The sequence below is a fragment of the Harpegnathos saltator genome, unplaced genomic scaffold (assembly GCF_003227715.2).
Source record: "Harpegnathos saltator strain DR-91 unplaced genomic scaffold, Hsal_v8.6 scaffold384, whole genome shotgun sequence".
NCBI lineage: Eukaryota > Metazoa > Arthropoda > Insecta > Hymenoptera > Formicidae > Harpegnathos > Harpegnathos saltator.
The window spans coordinates 1,465,879-1,482,954 of NW_020230188.1; the positions used below are offsets into that span (position 1 = coordinate 1,465,879).

The window sequence follows — 17,076 nt, forward strand, 5'->3', positions numbered from 1 at the left end:
AGACTATGCGGTTAATAAGAATGCTTGGGGATTGAACATAAGTTGAAGTACATTAGCTCAAGCATTCGTTACAGATTTTCTTCTATTGAGCAAAAGTCCAATGTCTCCGGACAGAGAAGCACTTTCGACTAAGCTTACTTAGCTGCATATACATTTTGTGCAACTTCGACAAACTTGCGGAAATTCAAGCATCCTGCGCATATCTTACATACGTATAAAGTTAAGACACTGCAAGTTACATACATTCAATGATCCAAACCAAACTTAAATGTAACAAATGAAATATAGAGATGTTGCTGATACGTAGGAGATGGAAGATATTCGGTGAACAGAATAGATTTAACGCTTCAACGAATCGATGTGAATAAGGAATGTATGAATAAATAACAATGGGGTATATACTCAATAACTGCTCTTAAATAAATAAGAAAGTTATTTCTAAACAATTGCAGAATGCATGATTTCATGTGGATGCCGTATCGTCAGTAAATTTTGGTCAATTGCCATAGAAACTATGCCGCCAATCATATCAAAATTTTTATTATCATTCCCTACATGTGCGTGGCACAATATGCAAATATTATTACGACAATTCTAACAATCCGCAACCGAATGCACGATAGTTTTATAATCTGCTAAAGTTGAGTTTAACGTTCTCTTTATATTTCACAATAAACGCCTAAATTTATACTTTCGGGGGAACGCAAAACACTCCTTCAAGTTACTAACATAGCGTAGACTATTATACGCAAACCGAGAAGCGGCTGCCGATCCAAATTTTTGGGACAATTCCATGAAACATTACGTAGTGGTGTGCTTACACATTACAAAATCTATTAATCACATTAACAATACTTTATATTCGCTGTGATTCTTTCTTACAATAGCGGCAATTTATTGTACCGTCTCACTTTCTATTATGATGTCCTAATTTGGAAAACAAATGCGACGTTTTTTTATACGACAGAACGTATAATTAAAACAGCCGTTCGTATAATTAAAACAGATGACACATGAACTAATTCTCGTTATTTCTCCACCAGTCTTCGTGAATCAGTTCCGCGATTTTCGATCAGCCGACAGGAAGTCTTGCATGGGATTAGCAACGTTTGATTAAATTTCCCTAATAGCAAGTTGTCAAGAGCTACAAAAGCGTCAATAATGATGCGTATGTTCCTGATGCCTACTCGATGCTCATCCGATAGGCCCCGATATCATAATAATACTAAAATGATACTAAAGAGGAATTGTTATACATTACGTACACTGCGCAAGATAAATTTTAAATAAATAACTTTGTACCCTCTCTTCTCTATATAATCAAGATTCGTATGCTATCAATATATTATACTTCTAAGTTCTCTTTTCCTTTTCCCTGTATTTGCCTTCCCGTGTACATGTTAGGTCGTTGAAAACAAGACTCGTGTTGTACGTATCTCCATGTATCCGCACAACGTATCTTGCACGCTATACTGGATCATAGCGCAACATCCTGGCTAAAGCGACGAGCTGATCGTCCTCTGCCGAGGTCGAAAGGAAGAAGGGAAGCTTGCAATCGATGAGACTCCGCCCGTGTTTCGTCATCAGGCGGCAATTATCACACTACACGATCGCACGACCGCCCGCCTTCGCTTCCACCGATTGTGGAACTCTTCAAGATTCGAGTAATCTCTTCTTCTTCTTTCTCTTTTCTCGGCGATAGGCCCCGAGGAACTCGATTCGTCTATATGTAGGTCGGAGAATCCTTCAGGCTGGTATGGCAGGCATCACAGATAGAAACGTCCTTCTCGTTCACCAGCGTGCACTTGGGGCACTCCTTGCCGCCACTGGCGAGCGGCTTGTCCTCGTTGCCCTTGTATCTCGACTTGCCGCACATCTCGCAGATGTCCCTGCCGGGTGTGTTGAGATATGTGCACGTGCCGCAGTTCCACCTGTTCCCGCCCTCGCCCTCGTCCACATGCTGCTCCTCTTCTTTGCCGACCTCGTCCTTGCTGAGCCGTGCGATGTCGATGTTCCTCATCGAGTCCTCGATCTTCGCTATCTGATCAGAGGATTTGTGCATACGCGGCATCGGCAAGGTCTGACTATTGTGCCTCTTGTCCCGGTTAAACGCATCTATCGTAATAGCGGCGCCGCTGTTGTTGTACCGGCTCGAGTCCGACAGGTCGAAGGACGAGGACTTCTTCTTGAACGGCATGATATCCTGGTGATTCCTACCGTTCGTCTCGCTGGAGTCGACGTCGTTCGGCTCGCTCTTGCCGCTCCTTCTCTTCTCGAACCTGTAAGCGCTGTACTTGCTCTCGTTCTCCGTCTGCGTCCTGAGCGCTCTGTGCTTGGACTGTGCGCGCGGATCCAACTCCTTCCTGTGCTGCAACACGTCCTCCCGCTCGCCAATATCCTTCGAGTAACCTTGGCTCTCGAGATTCTTGTACACGAAGTCCCACGTGTCGTAGCCGTCGCTACGCGTTCTGCTGACGTTGGAGTTGGATCTGCTGGCGGCCTTCCTGTCGGCCGCCGTCTTGCCGCCGTACTCGCTGTAATGATCAACGTCGCTCAAAGGTTGCGGCCGCTTGTAGAAGTCCACCTCGTCCAGATCCGATATCCTGTGTGACTTGCGAGGAGCTTTGTCGCTGTAGTGGCTCATCGTGGACGTCGGCACAGCGTCGAGCTCTATCAATCTGCCGGTCGGTACTCGAATCTGTGGGTAAGCCGGCAACGTGGCGCAATAAGGATCTGTTGGCACGCCGCCGCTGCTGTAGAACTTGTTCCCATGCGGCAGGCAGCCGTAAGTGTTGCAGCAGTTGACGAAGGTGCGGTCGAACGGCTGATAGTAGCGGTAGTTGACCGGCACTATGTTACTCACGTCCTCGATACGTCGGAAGTCCGTCTGGCAAGCAGGTGGCATCGTCATCGCGTTGTAACTTGGCGGCATGATCTGGTACGGTACAGTGAGCGGCACGGCGTCCACACTGGTCTGCTGCTGTTGCTGTTGTTGAGCGTAGTAATCCTTGTAACTGTTGCCCTTAGCCGCGCGGTTCTGGTGCAGCTTCTCGAGGAAACGGTAGTTGAGCGCGCGGATTGCCTGTTCCGGTGTGCCGACGTTGCTCTCGCGGAACTCCAACACCTCCAGCCAGGAGATGGTGTAGTTCTGCGACACGCTCTCCCAGATCTGCTTTAGGATCTGGAAGTTGTGTTGCAATTCTTCACGTTGGTGAGATATAACTTAGCGCGCGTATAAAGTAGAATCTATTCCTTTGGTTTGTTTCATATTGTACTCGCGTTACCTGACACTCTACGAAAGCCACGATAGCGTCCCTGCTGACGTTGGAGACTTTATCCGGATCGATCGGTCCCTCCAGAGTCAGCACACCCAGGCCGGTATGTTTATAGCCCATCTGCTCGAACATTAACTCTGCACCTATTAAATTCGCCTCTACTTCATGCTTGTAATAGCCACTGTATGTCTGAAATAGAAGAAATAAGTTGAAGAAAGCTTGAATCTGCTAAATGTGTGATTCATGATATAAAAATAATGATGGAATATTTTTCAACTAATTACCCTCACTATCCTGTATTCTTTTCGCCAAGGTTGAGCCAAGAGATTAGCTGCATACAATGAAATTGCACTCCAGGCAGTTGCTGCTCTATACCCACTGAAATCTGTTACTGTAGCTGCTGATCTATGTAAAATATCTGCTGTTTCTTGAAACACATATTTGTTCTCGTTGGGTACCAGACAGAGATACTCTTTTATGAAGCCTGAAATCCCACTTGTATCAGTTATATCACGACATTCCAAGTATATAAAGCTCAATATAATATTCAATGATAAGTCATGTTAACATAGTACCTTCTAATTTGTGACGTTGCTGTAATTTCAAAGGACTGTCATCTGTTTGCAGATATGCCAAGTGACTATGCTCCAGTTTCATACTGATCTCTTGCAGCCTGTCCTTGCCCCTGATTATTACATCAGTCGCCATTTTTATCCCTGTAATTAAAAGAAAGCAACAGGTAAGATATATCACACAATCACTTATGGATGTTTGAGTTGTTATCTTAGCTTCTACATATGAATATAACAAGCAGAAAAACAAAAAAGAAAATCGCTCAAAATCCTGATACATCAGAAAATTGACGACTGTCGTAGACTACGAAAATTATCTATCAACAAATGTAGATTTATTATGTCTGTGCTATTTGTACGATCGAATATAGCAGTCAAACCATGCGTAATAATTGCGGAATAGTGTGTCATCTAGAAATAACCGGTACTTTATCCCTATTACGAACCTCCTAGAAATCTAGTTTTGGAACAGATTCCCGATTCGAAGTGCGGCTAGCTCCAACCTAAAAATAAATCCTATATTTAGTAACGGAATCACGGGCTTCTGTAAACGCGCCGGTGTACGCGAATTACCTGCGACACGGCGTGATTTTCCATTTCAGTTGTTCACGATCCGCCAAATCATCGGATGCACTTAAACGGCGTGTCGTTACATCGCGCTCCGTATAAACAGTAAATATTTTTCGCAAAACTTTTTTTTGGTTATGTTCGCATTACATCATGCATCGAAAATGCAGTGACCGAAGGTGCAACTGCATTATTCAAATACGTCCGCATATGTGGCTCCGTCGAAAGGCGGTTTCATAAAGCTTTGAATTTTGAAAGGGTAACAGTGCCATCTATGAGCAGTTCTTTTGAAAAAAAAAAGCAAAATTGATTGGATACATCGCTTCTTGCGTTTTTCTTGCTTCATGCCTATAGTATAGGCTGCGTTCCGAAATTCACTACCAGCACTGAAAATCTATAATATATGTGACATAAACTATGTATTTTCAGTACTGGCAGTGAATATCGGAACGCAGCCCAAACATAAAGCCAGCGGCACACGGTGCTTGTTTTCGTGCTGGATTGCTTGCTGGATGAAAATACTGCGTTCTGATTGGTGCATTTCCATCCATCTTCGGAAATGTACCAATCACAACGCAATATTTTCATCCAGCAAGCAATCCAGCACGAAAACAAGCACCGTGTGCCGCTGGCTTAAGGTTTGTTTTCTATTGCTAAACTAGCTGCACTAACTTGCACTTATTCTCTTCTCTCCCTTTCACTAGCTCCTAGATGTATATCTCATGTAAATCTCATGTATATCTTATGTATATCTCATGTAAATCTCATGTAAATATTTCTTTTTATGTTCCTTGAATGTACACATACACTGGTTCAGTGATAAAAAACAGACCTATACCAGAGAGAAGAATGAGAGCGGCCACCGGCCGTATTTCGGGGATACGGCTAGGCACATTTTAAATACGCCATCTGACCAAAATGCGCATAAACTATGTCCGCTAGGTGCACTTTCGCGGTGATAAAAGTAAAATGCGCCTAGGTTCGTGTCCGTACTACTTCCATGCAATGGATAGTAGGTTAGAAAAAGACAGACGACAGACAATCGTTCTGTCTTTGTCTCACTACTGAGCGGCGCGCGGCAGTAAGCACGAGACGAGGTAGCAGCTATCTTATCGCTAAGCGAACATCTCTCCGCTTTTCTTTCATCTTTCACGCTCCAGAGACATCAAAAGACGCGGTCTCGTGTCAAGGGAACGTGCGAAGCGAGGAATTATTTTTCACGCACGCGAGGTAGCACATGGGAGACTAGACGAGCGTCGACATATTATCTGTTTCTTTCCCGCTCGTCTAGCTTATTGACTGCGTGAGCCGCGAGATTTTTCTCGCTACTCCTATTCCTCGCTCTTTCTCTCTCTCGCTCGTTCTTTCTCTCTCTCGCGCACTTGCTCGCTCTTCCTCTCTTCTCGTGTTCTTACGGCTTGATTAAATATATTAATTACATGACAATATATATATAAATAAATGACACATATATAGTGTATATGTATATAAAGAATATTTAGTATTAATGCACAAATAAAGAAGAGAGAATTATAATGAGAGACGACAAGTTAATAGAAATCCACTCTTAGCCAATATATACATCTTTTAAAAATGATTTATTATTAAAGTATATGACAGAATAATTTATTTATGCTAATAAATTTAAATTAAAAATTAAATGAAATGTTATTTGTTTTGTAAAAGATATTCCATTGTTACATTTTACATCTATCTATCTATCTATTTATCCATCTATCTTTTTCTTCCTATGTATCATTGCAACCTATCCTGTTCTATCCATATTTCTTGCAAATGCAAACAATTAATATTACATTAATTTTTATATTAAAATATATTTTTTATACTATAACATGCTGAATTAATAATTAATAAAATTCAACAGGTTATACTATAAAAACAAACACTTACGTAAAAAAATTATTATATTATTAAAAAGTTTGCATTTATTTTTTGACGGAGATCACCATTTTCTCGCGGTTTCCGTTGAGCAACAATATGCACGTTATCTATTCTTATCTATTATCTATTCGTAAAATTAAATAATAAAGTCGTAATTGAAATATGATAATAAAACTAATTTCTTTTTTTACTAGACTAAATTTATTTTTGCTACGAAAAGAAAAATGTAACAATGGAATATCTTTTACAAAACAAATAACATTTCATTTAATTTTTAATTTAAATTTATTAGCATAAATAAATTATTTTGTCATATACTTTAATAACAAATCATTTTTAAAAGATGTATATATTGGCTAAGAGTGGATTTCTATTAACTTTTCGTCTCTCATTATAATTCTCTCTTCTTTATTTGGGCATTAATACTAAATATTCTTTATATACATATACACTATATATGTGTCATTTATTTATATATATATTGTCATGTAATTAATATATTTAATCAAGCCGTAAGAACACGAGAAGAGAGGAAGAGCGAGCAAGTGCGCGAGAGAGAGAAAGAACGAGCGAGAGAGAAAAAGAGCGAGGTATAGGAATAGCGAGAAAAATCTCGCGGCTCACGCAGTCAATAAGCTAGACGAGCGGGAAAGAAACAGATAATATGTCGACGTTCGTCTAGTCTCCCATGTGCTACCTCGCGTGCGTGAAAAATAATTCCTCGCTTCGCACGTTCCCTTGACACGAGACCGCGTCTTTTGATATCTCTGGAGCGTGAAAGATGAAAGAAAAGCGGAGAGATGTTCGCTTAGCGATAAGATAGCTGCTACCTCGCCTCGTGCTTACTGCCGCGCGCCGCTCAGTAGTGAGACAAAGACAGAACGATTGTCTGTCGTCTGTCTTTTTCTAACCTACTATCCATTGCATGGAAGTAGTACGGACACGAACCTAGGCGCATTTTACTTTTATCACCGCGAAAGTGCGCCTAGCGGACGTAGTTTAGGCGCATTTTGGTCAGATGGCGTATTTAAAATGCGCCTAGCCGTACCCCCGAAATACGGCCGGTGGCCGCTCTCATTCTTCTCTCTGCTTATACTATGTTCATTCTAACACATTCTCGCTGTGGGCCAAGCTGAGTTGGTGAGGGCTACAATGTATATATATACACGTATAGCATTTTACTCGTGTTTACTTGACAATGTATCTTCTTCAATACTGCAATTTTTAATAAGATTGTGCGATTATTAATTACATAAGTGTTCAGAGTGTTTATATTTGAGACATTTTTAATCTAACACGCAAGTTAAACATGGCTCTTTATCCATCGTTTAATTTAGTCGAATCGATCGTGGACGAGGTTGCTTTAGAAGGACTAGACGGTATTACTTTACAAGGTAAAATAATTATTTTAATTATTATTCAATTACTTTTTATCATAAAAGTTAATAGTCTTAATACGAGGCATTTTATATGAGAGGGGCAAAGTTGTCATTTCTTATAAAAAAGATATTAAAGAATGTTTGAAGAAGAATAATCTGAGAGATATATATAAATATTGAAATATATAAATACATGAAATGAAGCTTTACTATATTTTAAGTTGTTTCAATGAATGAATTTTTTTTTCATGTATTGTTTCTTTTTTAGCATTATGGATACGACTAGCAAACAGATTTCATGATCCATTGCCACTTCCTAAGCCTTTTATGAATCAAGTATGGACAATATGTAAAAGATTGAAAGAGTTTTCATTTTATGAATTAAATACTCCAAGAGAACCACTTGTTATATTTGACCGTTATGAGTATGTGCATCCTGATCTTGGCATTATACTTGAGCCAGTAAGTATATTATCTATATTGGTATATAGAGATTTATCTATATATTATCCATATATTAATTATTTTAAAATTATATTTATACATTATACATAGTATAGCTTAAACTATAAAATAATTATCACTATGAGATAATATACACAGCATTTGTTATTCTTTATATGTATATTAATATTATTCTTTAGGAAATAAGTTATATCTTGTTTTTTGCATACCTAAATTATATTTATGAGTTACTCAATACTTTTAATTGCCTGGAAAAATAAATATGCTTGTCGTATTTATATAAAAGTTTAAATTTGGTTGAATCAATTTTTATCAAGCTTTTTAAAGGATTTCTTCTTACATTTATGCTTTCAATTTCAGCCAAATGTCCCATCAGATATTTATCCTCACTACCCAATTAAAGATTCTAAAACAGGTGTGAGAGGTTCTTGTTCCACATATCATTCTAGAAAAAACATCAGCGACAGTGTAAAGAAAGCAAGTTTGGATGAAGTAACAGAAAAATATGGGTTAAGTCTTGTAATTGTAGCATCTCAGTCAGTCAGAACACGAGCTTTAATGGATTCCAATGTAAGCCCAACATTGGAGCTGACGATCATGCACTATTGCTTTCTGGAGAGAGTAGGCAGATCTCGTTATCATGGCGAGGTTACTCAAGGAAAGCTTAGTTTGTCTGCACTCAATGAGGATCCAAAGAGCTTGTTCTACCACCGAAAATTCTTACTTCAGCATAAGCTGATTACAAAGCAAGTTCATCATCAGAAAAGCTCCGGCCACTACGGCAACGGTAGTCTATTACATCTGCCGCGTTTTTATGTAGAACGAAAACCAAAGGTAACTTACTTGGCAGAACAAGTGCTGGAAATCCTGCGATCCAAGAAGAATGGCGTGGCCGAGTACGATGAGATTAAAAAGAAGCTTGGGATCGAGAATTCGATCAAGAAACTGTTTAAGACTTCCTTCTTTCAAAAGATCGTAAAGACAGATATCTGTGTACCATATAGAACTTTATATCCCAACGCAGAGCCCAGTGAGTGGCGGCAGAAGCAGGATCCTACAAAGGAGAAGAAGATCAGAGTAGTGCAAGTACTTTACCCTGATGTGGACATTGCTGACTTGTGGAATAAGGAGGAGAAGGATGATGATGAGGATGCTATCGAGCTGGATGTTTCAAATCATAAATATAAAGTTCCCTATCTGAAACAAGCAAACGCTATCGTCGAGGCGAGCAAATTAGAAGGGATATCTCAAGGTTTGTAAGCTATATCTACGATTTTTATAATACAGCTAAATTGTTTTACAACTTTTTATCGTCAGAAATTTATCTTGTGATACAAGATATTTTGGAATATGCGTTTTTTAACAGTTATAAATACTAAATAATAAGCAGTAACTTGATTTTTATGATTTATCTAGTTCAACTGGGAAGGCAGATGGGCCTCACTAAGTTGCAGTCTAGGGCATTTCTGAGGAACTTGGTAAAGATAGGCATTATCGCGACATATATGAACGACATGGGCCGGCAAAGAATTACGAAGTATGTGTCGAAAAAATACGAGAAGAGGAGTACGATGAGTAAGCAGTTTAATAAAGAGATGTACAAAATCAAGGAGCTTACCAAGAGGATAACCAGCGAGACCGAAGTGAACCAGAAGGTCAAAGTGAATGTTCATCAAGAGAGCGAGAAAATTCAAGTGAAGCAGGAGAACAATCAAAATATTCATTCTGATAATCGGGACAATTCGAGTAACGTTGATGCATCGGTTGACGATACAGACACACATGAAAATTGTGTCGAAGACAGTGCAGGTTTGAGAAATAAGTTTCACGTCGCCAACAGTATCCTTCGTAGGTATCGATTGCTGAAATCCCGATCGAGATACAAATGTACGTCGTCGAAGTCCTTCATATTAAAAGTAACTTCCAAGGCTGCCACAAAGGAGGAGAAGTCCAGTCCACCTATATCCATGCAACAAATCGCGAACAACGCTAAAGTCACGTCATTGTACAATAACATCAAAACGAATCTGATAATGCAAAGACCTGTTCGCAGTGGAAATGGAGTCAACGAAGTCTTCGGCTTTATGGAAGCCGTGCAGAATAGCAACAGGAAAAATACGTCCAATATTACATATAGGTTTGTATGAGCATGTCATGCGGATTTTACACAGTTAATCGATCACCGATCAAATTGAGAACATTGATTTGTTATTATTGTTAGAGAGAAATAAACAACCACTTCTGAATCTATAAATATCAATTGGAATTGTAATGTTATATAGTATATATAGTAGACTCTTTATTTTCCTTTCTCGGGTTTATATTTATTTTGATTTTATGTAAAATATTTGAATATTTAGCAGTTTTACTACATAATTTGAAAATATAGGTCTCTTAGATTTTTTCATCGTATTCATCATCACAAACATTTATTATTATTATTATGTTCAGATTACTACGTCGAGCCAACATGATTATCGAAGCGGTAAAGGAGCATCAAGTGATCGACGATATGACGAAACTCATGAAGATGATCTACGAGGAGGAAGACAAGGAAGGTTACGATGTGAAGATCGATAAGAAGTCTCTCATTAGATTGCTGCAGAAGCTCGCCAAGGACAACCTGGTGAAGAACATCAAGCTGACTCTGAGTGCGAACAATCGTGAGAAGAATCTGACCTTCATCTGCGACCCGAACATCGACACCGATCACACCGTGATCAAATCGGCCGTCGAACAAGCAAAGCTGAAATTTTGCTTGATGGGATCCCAGAAGCCGAAAGTGTCGGCGAAGAAAGCGGGATCCTCGGATAAGCAGGACAAGACAGACAAGTCGGACTCTAAGGACCGATCGCAGGAGCTCGGCAAGACGACTGTGAACTACGAATACGATCCCACAGCCGGCAAACGCTACGGTCTCAGCCCCAAGTTTATCAAGATGCAGACGATACACGTTTTGCTTTTCTACTTAGTCTACGCTTACAACGACGTGCCGAAAGTGTCTCAGGAGAAGCAAATAGAGATTCTGCGAACGAACGGTTACGAAATCGATGACAATCTTGCCAAGGAGTTCAGCACCATTTACAACACTAAAGTGAGTTGGGAGATGTTTATCCCACCTTTGCCCAAGCATGGTGGTTGGCCCGAAGGTTGGGCGCTCATGTGTGATGTTCTTATGGGCCTGCCACTGTCGATCTTTGTCAAGGTATTTAACATCAAGTATGTGATACCAGAATTGGAGCGTTACTTGAGTCATCCGATCAGGAAGCATTACCTCGTGAAGAATCTCCCGGTGAGTTTGAGATGATTTCATTTTTTTAATAAAAATCAAATAAAATTTCAAGAGAAGCATCCGATCGTAGTTTCAAGTCTTCGATTTCAACTGAAAGTGTTAATTCCGAACTTCTTTTAGGCTGACATTCGAGACGCTCTCCTATACGCGCGGAAATACATATACAACATCCACAGTATCGTGTCCAAGTTGGGCTACATCGGTCTGGTGCAATTTGGCCCACAACGGCTGAAGGACAAAGATCAGGTATTCATCTACGTGAACCGACGCACGGAACTCATGGACACAATGTCCTCGGCGCCAAGCTATCACAACATCGAGGATAAGAAGTACCCGGTGACCAAGTACTTCTTCGACAGCATGAAATCTGTAGAGAAATACTGGTACGACATGTGGAATATCTGTATCAACACTCCACTAGGAGGTAGGCTAGTTGTGCACGGTAAGGATATCCTAGTCGAGGACCTGGATAAGAAGAGCATCCTGGTAGAAGCGATTGTAGCGCGCAATCCAAAGAAAGCTGCGAGCATGGACACCGGTGTTGTCCCCGGAGATCGTAAAGGAGCAGCTGGTATCGACTCTGCTTTCTTCGCGCACCTGAAACGCAACTGGAATTGGGCGACTAACTATTCTATGAACCAGACGAAGACCTCCAGAGACTTCGAAGCCTCCAGGAAATATGGGAAATCTGGTACGGGTCAGCGAGATCTGCATCTGTCGAAAATTCAAATGAAACCAGTTAAGTATACGGAGTACGTCGGCCTAAAAAAGGTCTCCGGACCGCCAGCACCGGAGATCAACGGCGTCGAGTTGCAGAAGCAGAAATTCGATCAGGCTGCCAAGCTGACCGATACCAGTCGCAAGAACGAGGCCTTGCCGTCGCACCAGACCAGCAAACAGAAGTCGTTCGTGCGGCGGGTGATGCCGCGCAAGAAGAGCAGTCGGCCACGTCTGAAGTACGATGAGGATGATTATCGGGCGATGCAAAAGATGCACAAGCTGCGGGCGGACTGGGCGCCGTATGAGGTGAATATTTTGCTGGTGTGCAAGGTTGCGATGACGTATCTCTCGCCCAATCCGCGCAAGCAGGTGGTTAACTTCATAGCGGTGAGGGACGTGTTACGCACATACTCCTACACGTCGAACAATAAAACCTCGCGTGCTTGTCAACGTCGGCTGATGTATATGCTGCGACAGAAATGCACGATAAACAGTATCGCATTGGGCGTTGAGGAGATCAAGCAGGATCCGGTTATCGACCAACGTTACAATGGCATCATGGACAGATTGAAGAAAGAATACAAGAACTCGGGCGAGTACGAGAAGCGAGTGACAGAGGTGTTTAAAGAACTCGTCGCCCTCATCATGAAGAAGTTCTACATCATTGCAGACATGAAGCCTAATAAGCATACGGCGATGCCGAAGACCGTGCAGGAGTTTAATTTCTTGTTCAAGACGATCTATCCGGCGAAGCCGTATCAAAATCAAGGCTTCAGGAAAGACGTGCGCAACGCGAACGATATCAATTCGGCGACTATCAATTCCCTTATACACAGTTCCATATACTGCGCGAGGAGCAAACGTTCCTGGGCCTATGAGCTCTATAAGGTACGTACATGCGTGTGTTTTAGGAATATCTCACTTGTGAAGCAGATACTCTAGAATTCGTTTATCTAGTTAGTGTGTGTAGATTTTTTGATGAAATGTCCGTTTTTAAAAAGAAACTTGCGACGCAAGCTAATCTCTCTGTCAATTGTACTTTGAATTCTATCTTCTTTTATCTTTGAATTATATTTGCAATATGTATGTCTAATCAACAAACGGTGTCTTCATTAAAGGTGTACCAGTATTATTCGGAGCCAGTTTTGCGGCAAGCGATGGTCAAGATCAGATCAGATCAGATGGTGACCATGAAGAAAAATCATCTGTCCGCCATGAAGAAGGGTGGCAACTACTTGCCGATGTGCAGCTCGCTATACAAGCTGAGCGCCAATTACGAATACAAGTTCCAGACCAAGTGGCCTCAGGATGTATTCAAGGGAGCCTTCGATACTTTTACGAAGTTGCTGCAATATTATTCAGAGCAGAGAAACGTCGCTCTTGCGCAGCAGGAAAATATATTCAACGGCATTGAAATTCAGCCAGTGTCCAGCGGCATAGTCATGGCTATACATGACCTTTTAGTGCGCAATCAGATTGACTTTGATATCGAGATGCCGGAGCAAGTAATAATGTTGGACTCCCGATATCAGGATAAGAATGAGACTTATTTCAGGGTTGCACAAAGATACCAAGACATCATGACAAGACTTTATCGTTTCAAGTTTGAGAATGTCGACGCACAAAATGCCAGATCTCTCGAACTCGATGAAATAGAAATGAATGAAAACGTGGAAAACCCCGCAACGAGGAAGAGGCCTGTCGATAAGAGCGACAATTTCGGGGAACCGGCTGCGAAGATTAGTCGTACAAACGAAGAAGGCGATAAAAGCAAACGGATTAACAAATCTTCGAAGAATCAGCCAAATGAAGTTATAACGGAGAAGAAATCGAGTGTTACAACGAACAGGAGTGTTAAACTTCAAGAGACCACTTCGAAAGATCATTCCAGTGTTCAGGTGTCTACAGAAAAGAATCGAGTCGAGTGTACATCAAAAAAGAGACCTATTGATGCAGAAGAGGACTCTGTCGACTGCGAGAAACCGTTAAAGAGACTACGGTTAAATTCCGACGATTCGATGGATTTGCCGGATGTAGAAGAACTCGAAGAGTCAAATTTATATGAGGATCTTAAAAACATTGAGAAGATGAAAATCATTAGCAAATCTTCGCAGGTGAAAGAATTGCCAGAGAAACAAACGAAGAGTGGTATGTTTTTACGTGTATGTTCTTAAATGTATTGAAGACATTTCTTTTATAAATTTCGGACGTTTCTTGGTTTGACACTTATTTGCTTTTATAAACGAGCTCTGATTAATCGATGTCTCTTGTGACATTATTACTTTTCCTTACTGAAAAGAAGTGCTTATTTCTGTAAAATCTTATACTTAATTTCGTTTGTATTATTTTAATTTTCAGCTTCTTCGAGCCAACCGAGTAGTTCAACGGACCTGACTGCGATTCCCCGACGCGTCAGTGAGATCATCAAAAACATGCCGTTGGAAATAAATTATTTGAGATCTTACTGGAAAATCGAGGAGACCAACGACATTCAGAAGAAGTACACTAGATTAACCATTCTGGGAATGAAAGAGGAGTTGGATGATCTCTCAGTAGCCGACAGCCATCACGCTCATGAATACTTTGTAGTCAACGCCTTCAAAATGTTCTACAGTTTGGAGTTGCCATCATCAGTAGCAACGTCAGTGCCGAATGACCAAGAGACTTGCAAAAGTCAGTTGGCTAGTGAGCTGGTGTCATTGAAGATCGAGAAGATAAACAAAGTGCTCGATGAGATAAGCCATTTCGCAATTTTCCCAGGGACTATCAATGACAGACTATTCCTTGTACGATCCTTACATGAAACGTCATATAAAGATCACAAGGATTATATGATAACGAAGAAGGGAACAACGATAAATTGGAGACACGTCGATGCAATATGCAATTTTGTCCGGGAGAAGAAAGAACTCGGCGTGTGTCCGCAGGATCTAATAGTAATTTATTTTCTTTTGATCGATTATTTCTTTCTCTCTTATCATCTCTCTCTAATAGAAATATTTGTAAAAATTGCATTATGTCATTTATAACGCGCAATCTTCTTCTGAAAGATGTTTCACTCACCTAATTACTTGTTATAAATTCATGTATTTTAGGACAAGTTTTTTAGCGATCAAGGCACAGACTTGTACACCATTGTCTCACATTTGGTAGAAAATCGTATATTTTTACGCTCTGGTGTAACTTGTCCGCGCTATATTCATCACCATTACGTGGACTCGTGGCTGATCCACTCGTGCAAGATATACCGGCTGGAACAAGAAGCTATGGGGCCTTTTAAGGACAGCGTATACGCTACGATGCCGCTGGGGAAGACAGCCATTACAAATGTTGAGACTGATGCAAAACATGAGAACACAAATAAGAAACGTAATATAACCACTTTGAATTTATTAAATTATAAATCAAGTCGCATCTAACTGTAGTATGTTGTTTTATATGTATTTTTTTGAAATTGTTATTTATTTGGGTAAATATTGCAGTTAAAATGGCTAGTGCGACACCATCAACGTCATCAATGGACTATCAATCAAACGGTCAAGAAGTTGGTGAAAAAGTCAAGGAAGATGAAAAGAAAGCCGATGATGATTTAAATGACCAGAAAAATTTGGAGACTGAAGATAATGAAACTAATAAGGAATGTGATACATCCGCAAGAAAAAGACCGCAAAGACAAAGAACATGTTCATCTTCACAAAAGGACAAACCCGTGCAGCAGCCAGACTTGTATGTATCTGAAAAAGTGTTGAAGAAATCTTATGATGTTGCAAAATACAATAATGATAAACTTGTCTTTAAGGACGACCGAGGAGATTAAAGTTGTGATAAGACCATGGATTCGCATTGACGGCGTTTTGAATCGCAAAGTACTGGATCAAATGCTGGGGTCGGTTCTTGGTTATTCTTTGCTTCATCCCGGACTCACCTTGACGAAGATTCAAAATCGATTTATACCTGCTCTACAGCCTTTTCATACGCGCGAATTAGTCGAGGTTCGTTATCCTACATACAGTTAAAATATGTATAATTTTTCAAATTTGTATTATATTACTTATATTTGTATTCTTATATTACTTATGGTATTGTCATGAGAAGAGAGTAGTGCATAACCTGTTTTACGCTTTTTCTAACATTATTGTATGACATCAGATATTTGTTTTAAGGAAAAAGAAATGATATCTTTTTTGCAGATACTAATCAAGTTGGGCTGTTTAGAGAGCAAACTCTTGAAAAAACCTCGTGTTACCTTATTCTCCCAGCCATCAACGCTTAAAATTAGTAATTTAAGTACGTAACTATCATTACTATTATTAATTTTTGACTTCTTGTTTTTTGATAATCAATATTCAATATTGATTGTTCTCTATATTATATGAATAATCTGCTTTCTTCTTTGTTTTTAAGTTAAGGGAATTTGTGTAATTTTAATTTATTTTATTGATATCCCAAATTTATCATGTTTTGAAAGAACATAAGTGTATTTCTTATGCTATAATATAGTTTTCTTCTTTTTAGCCGCGGATGCTTCTTGTTGGGCCGCTGACGATGAAATAGTACTTGAGCCTGCTGTTGATTCAGTATTGAAGTTTGGCATATTTTTGAATAGAACTATATCCAACACAGATTTCATGTAAATAATTATTTTATATTGTTATTGATAATTGTGAAAAAACGTACATATATATATATATATATTGTATATGTGTGTATATATATATATATATATACATATTAAATTTAATATTTATTTGCGTAAATTATGTATATACGTATGTACAATCGTATTTATAAGTTTTCGTAAAAAATTGTATTTAATTTAAATAACACAAAAATGTACAACTAAAATATTTCTTTTTTATATACATTGAAAAAAAATTAAATTATTAGGTATGATCAAATTATTT

The 17,076-nt window shown here is 39.6% G+C and overlaps 2 protein-coding genes across 2 annotated transcripts; one reads left to right on the plus strand and one right to left on the minus strand.

The window, feature by feature from the left end:
• Window positions 1-19: 19 nt before the first annotated feature.
• Window positions 20-4,587, minus strand: tamo (PUB and ZnF_RBZ domain-containing protein tamozhennic). Its single transcript, XM_011145503.3, has 6 exons — window positions 4,421-4,587; window positions 4,294-4,350; window positions 3,851-3,991; window positions 3,560-3,759; window positions 3,285-3,464; window positions 20-3,181 (listed from the first exon to the last, which is right to left on the minus strand). Exons 3-6 carry the CDS (start codon window positions 3,981-3,983, stop codon window positions 1,724-1,726), a joined length of 1,971 nt encoding a protein of 656 aa, XP_011143805.1. The 5' UTR covers window positions 3,984-3,991; window positions 4,294-4,350; window positions 4,421-4,587; the 3' UTR covers window positions 20-1,723.
• A 2,861-nt stretch (window positions 4,588-7,448) lies between these two features.
• Window positions 7,449-16,844, plus strand: LOC105185757 (general transcription factor 3C polypeptide 1). Its single transcript, XM_011145505.3, has 13 exons — window positions 7,449-7,710; window positions 7,964-8,157; window positions 8,521-9,412; window positions 9,577-10,297; window positions 10,612-11,452; window positions 11,573-13,060; window positions 13,291-14,320; window positions 14,531-15,108; window positions 15,268-15,541; window positions 15,655-15,898; window positions 15,972-16,164; window positions 16,363-16,459; window positions 16,688-16,844. Exons 1-13 carry the CDS (start codon window positions 7,626-7,628, stop codon window positions 16,804-16,806), a joined length of 6,756 nt encoding a protein of 2,251 aa, XP_011143807.1. The 5' UTR covers window positions 7,449-7,625; the 3' UTR covers window positions 16,807-16,844.
• Window positions 16,845-17,076: the final 232 nt, after the last annotated feature.

What these genes read in the sequence shown, in the direction of transcription:
- tamo (XM_011145503.3), bottom strand. Translation starts at nt 3,983, where the DNA reads ATGGCGACTGATGTAATAATCAGGGGCAAGGACAGGCTGCAAGAGATC. An exon ending in AAGAATACAGGATAGTGAGG is followed by an intron (nt 3,465 to 3,559) that starts GTAATTAGTTGA and finishes CTTCTATTTCAG; the next exon opens with ACATACAGTGGCTATTACAA. An exon ending in TGGCTTTCGTAGAGTGTCAG is followed by an intron (nt 3,182 to 3,284) that starts GTAACGCGAGTA and finishes CACAACTTCCAG; the next exon opens with ATCCTAAAGCAGATCTGGGA.
- LOC105185757 (XM_011145505.3), top strand. Translation starts at nt 7,626, where the DNA reads ATGGCTCTTTATCCATCGTTTAATTTAGTCGAATCGATCGTGGACGAG. An exon ending in ACGTCCAATATTACATATAG is followed by an intron (nt 10,298 to 10,611) that starts GTTTGTATGAGC and finishes TATTATGTTCAG; the next exon opens with ATTACTACGTCGAGCCAACA. An exon ending in AGAGAAACAAACGAAGAGTG is followed by an intron (nt 14,321 to 14,530) that starts GTATGTTTTTAC and finishes TTTAATTTTCAG; the next exon opens with CTTCTTCGAGCCAACCGAGT.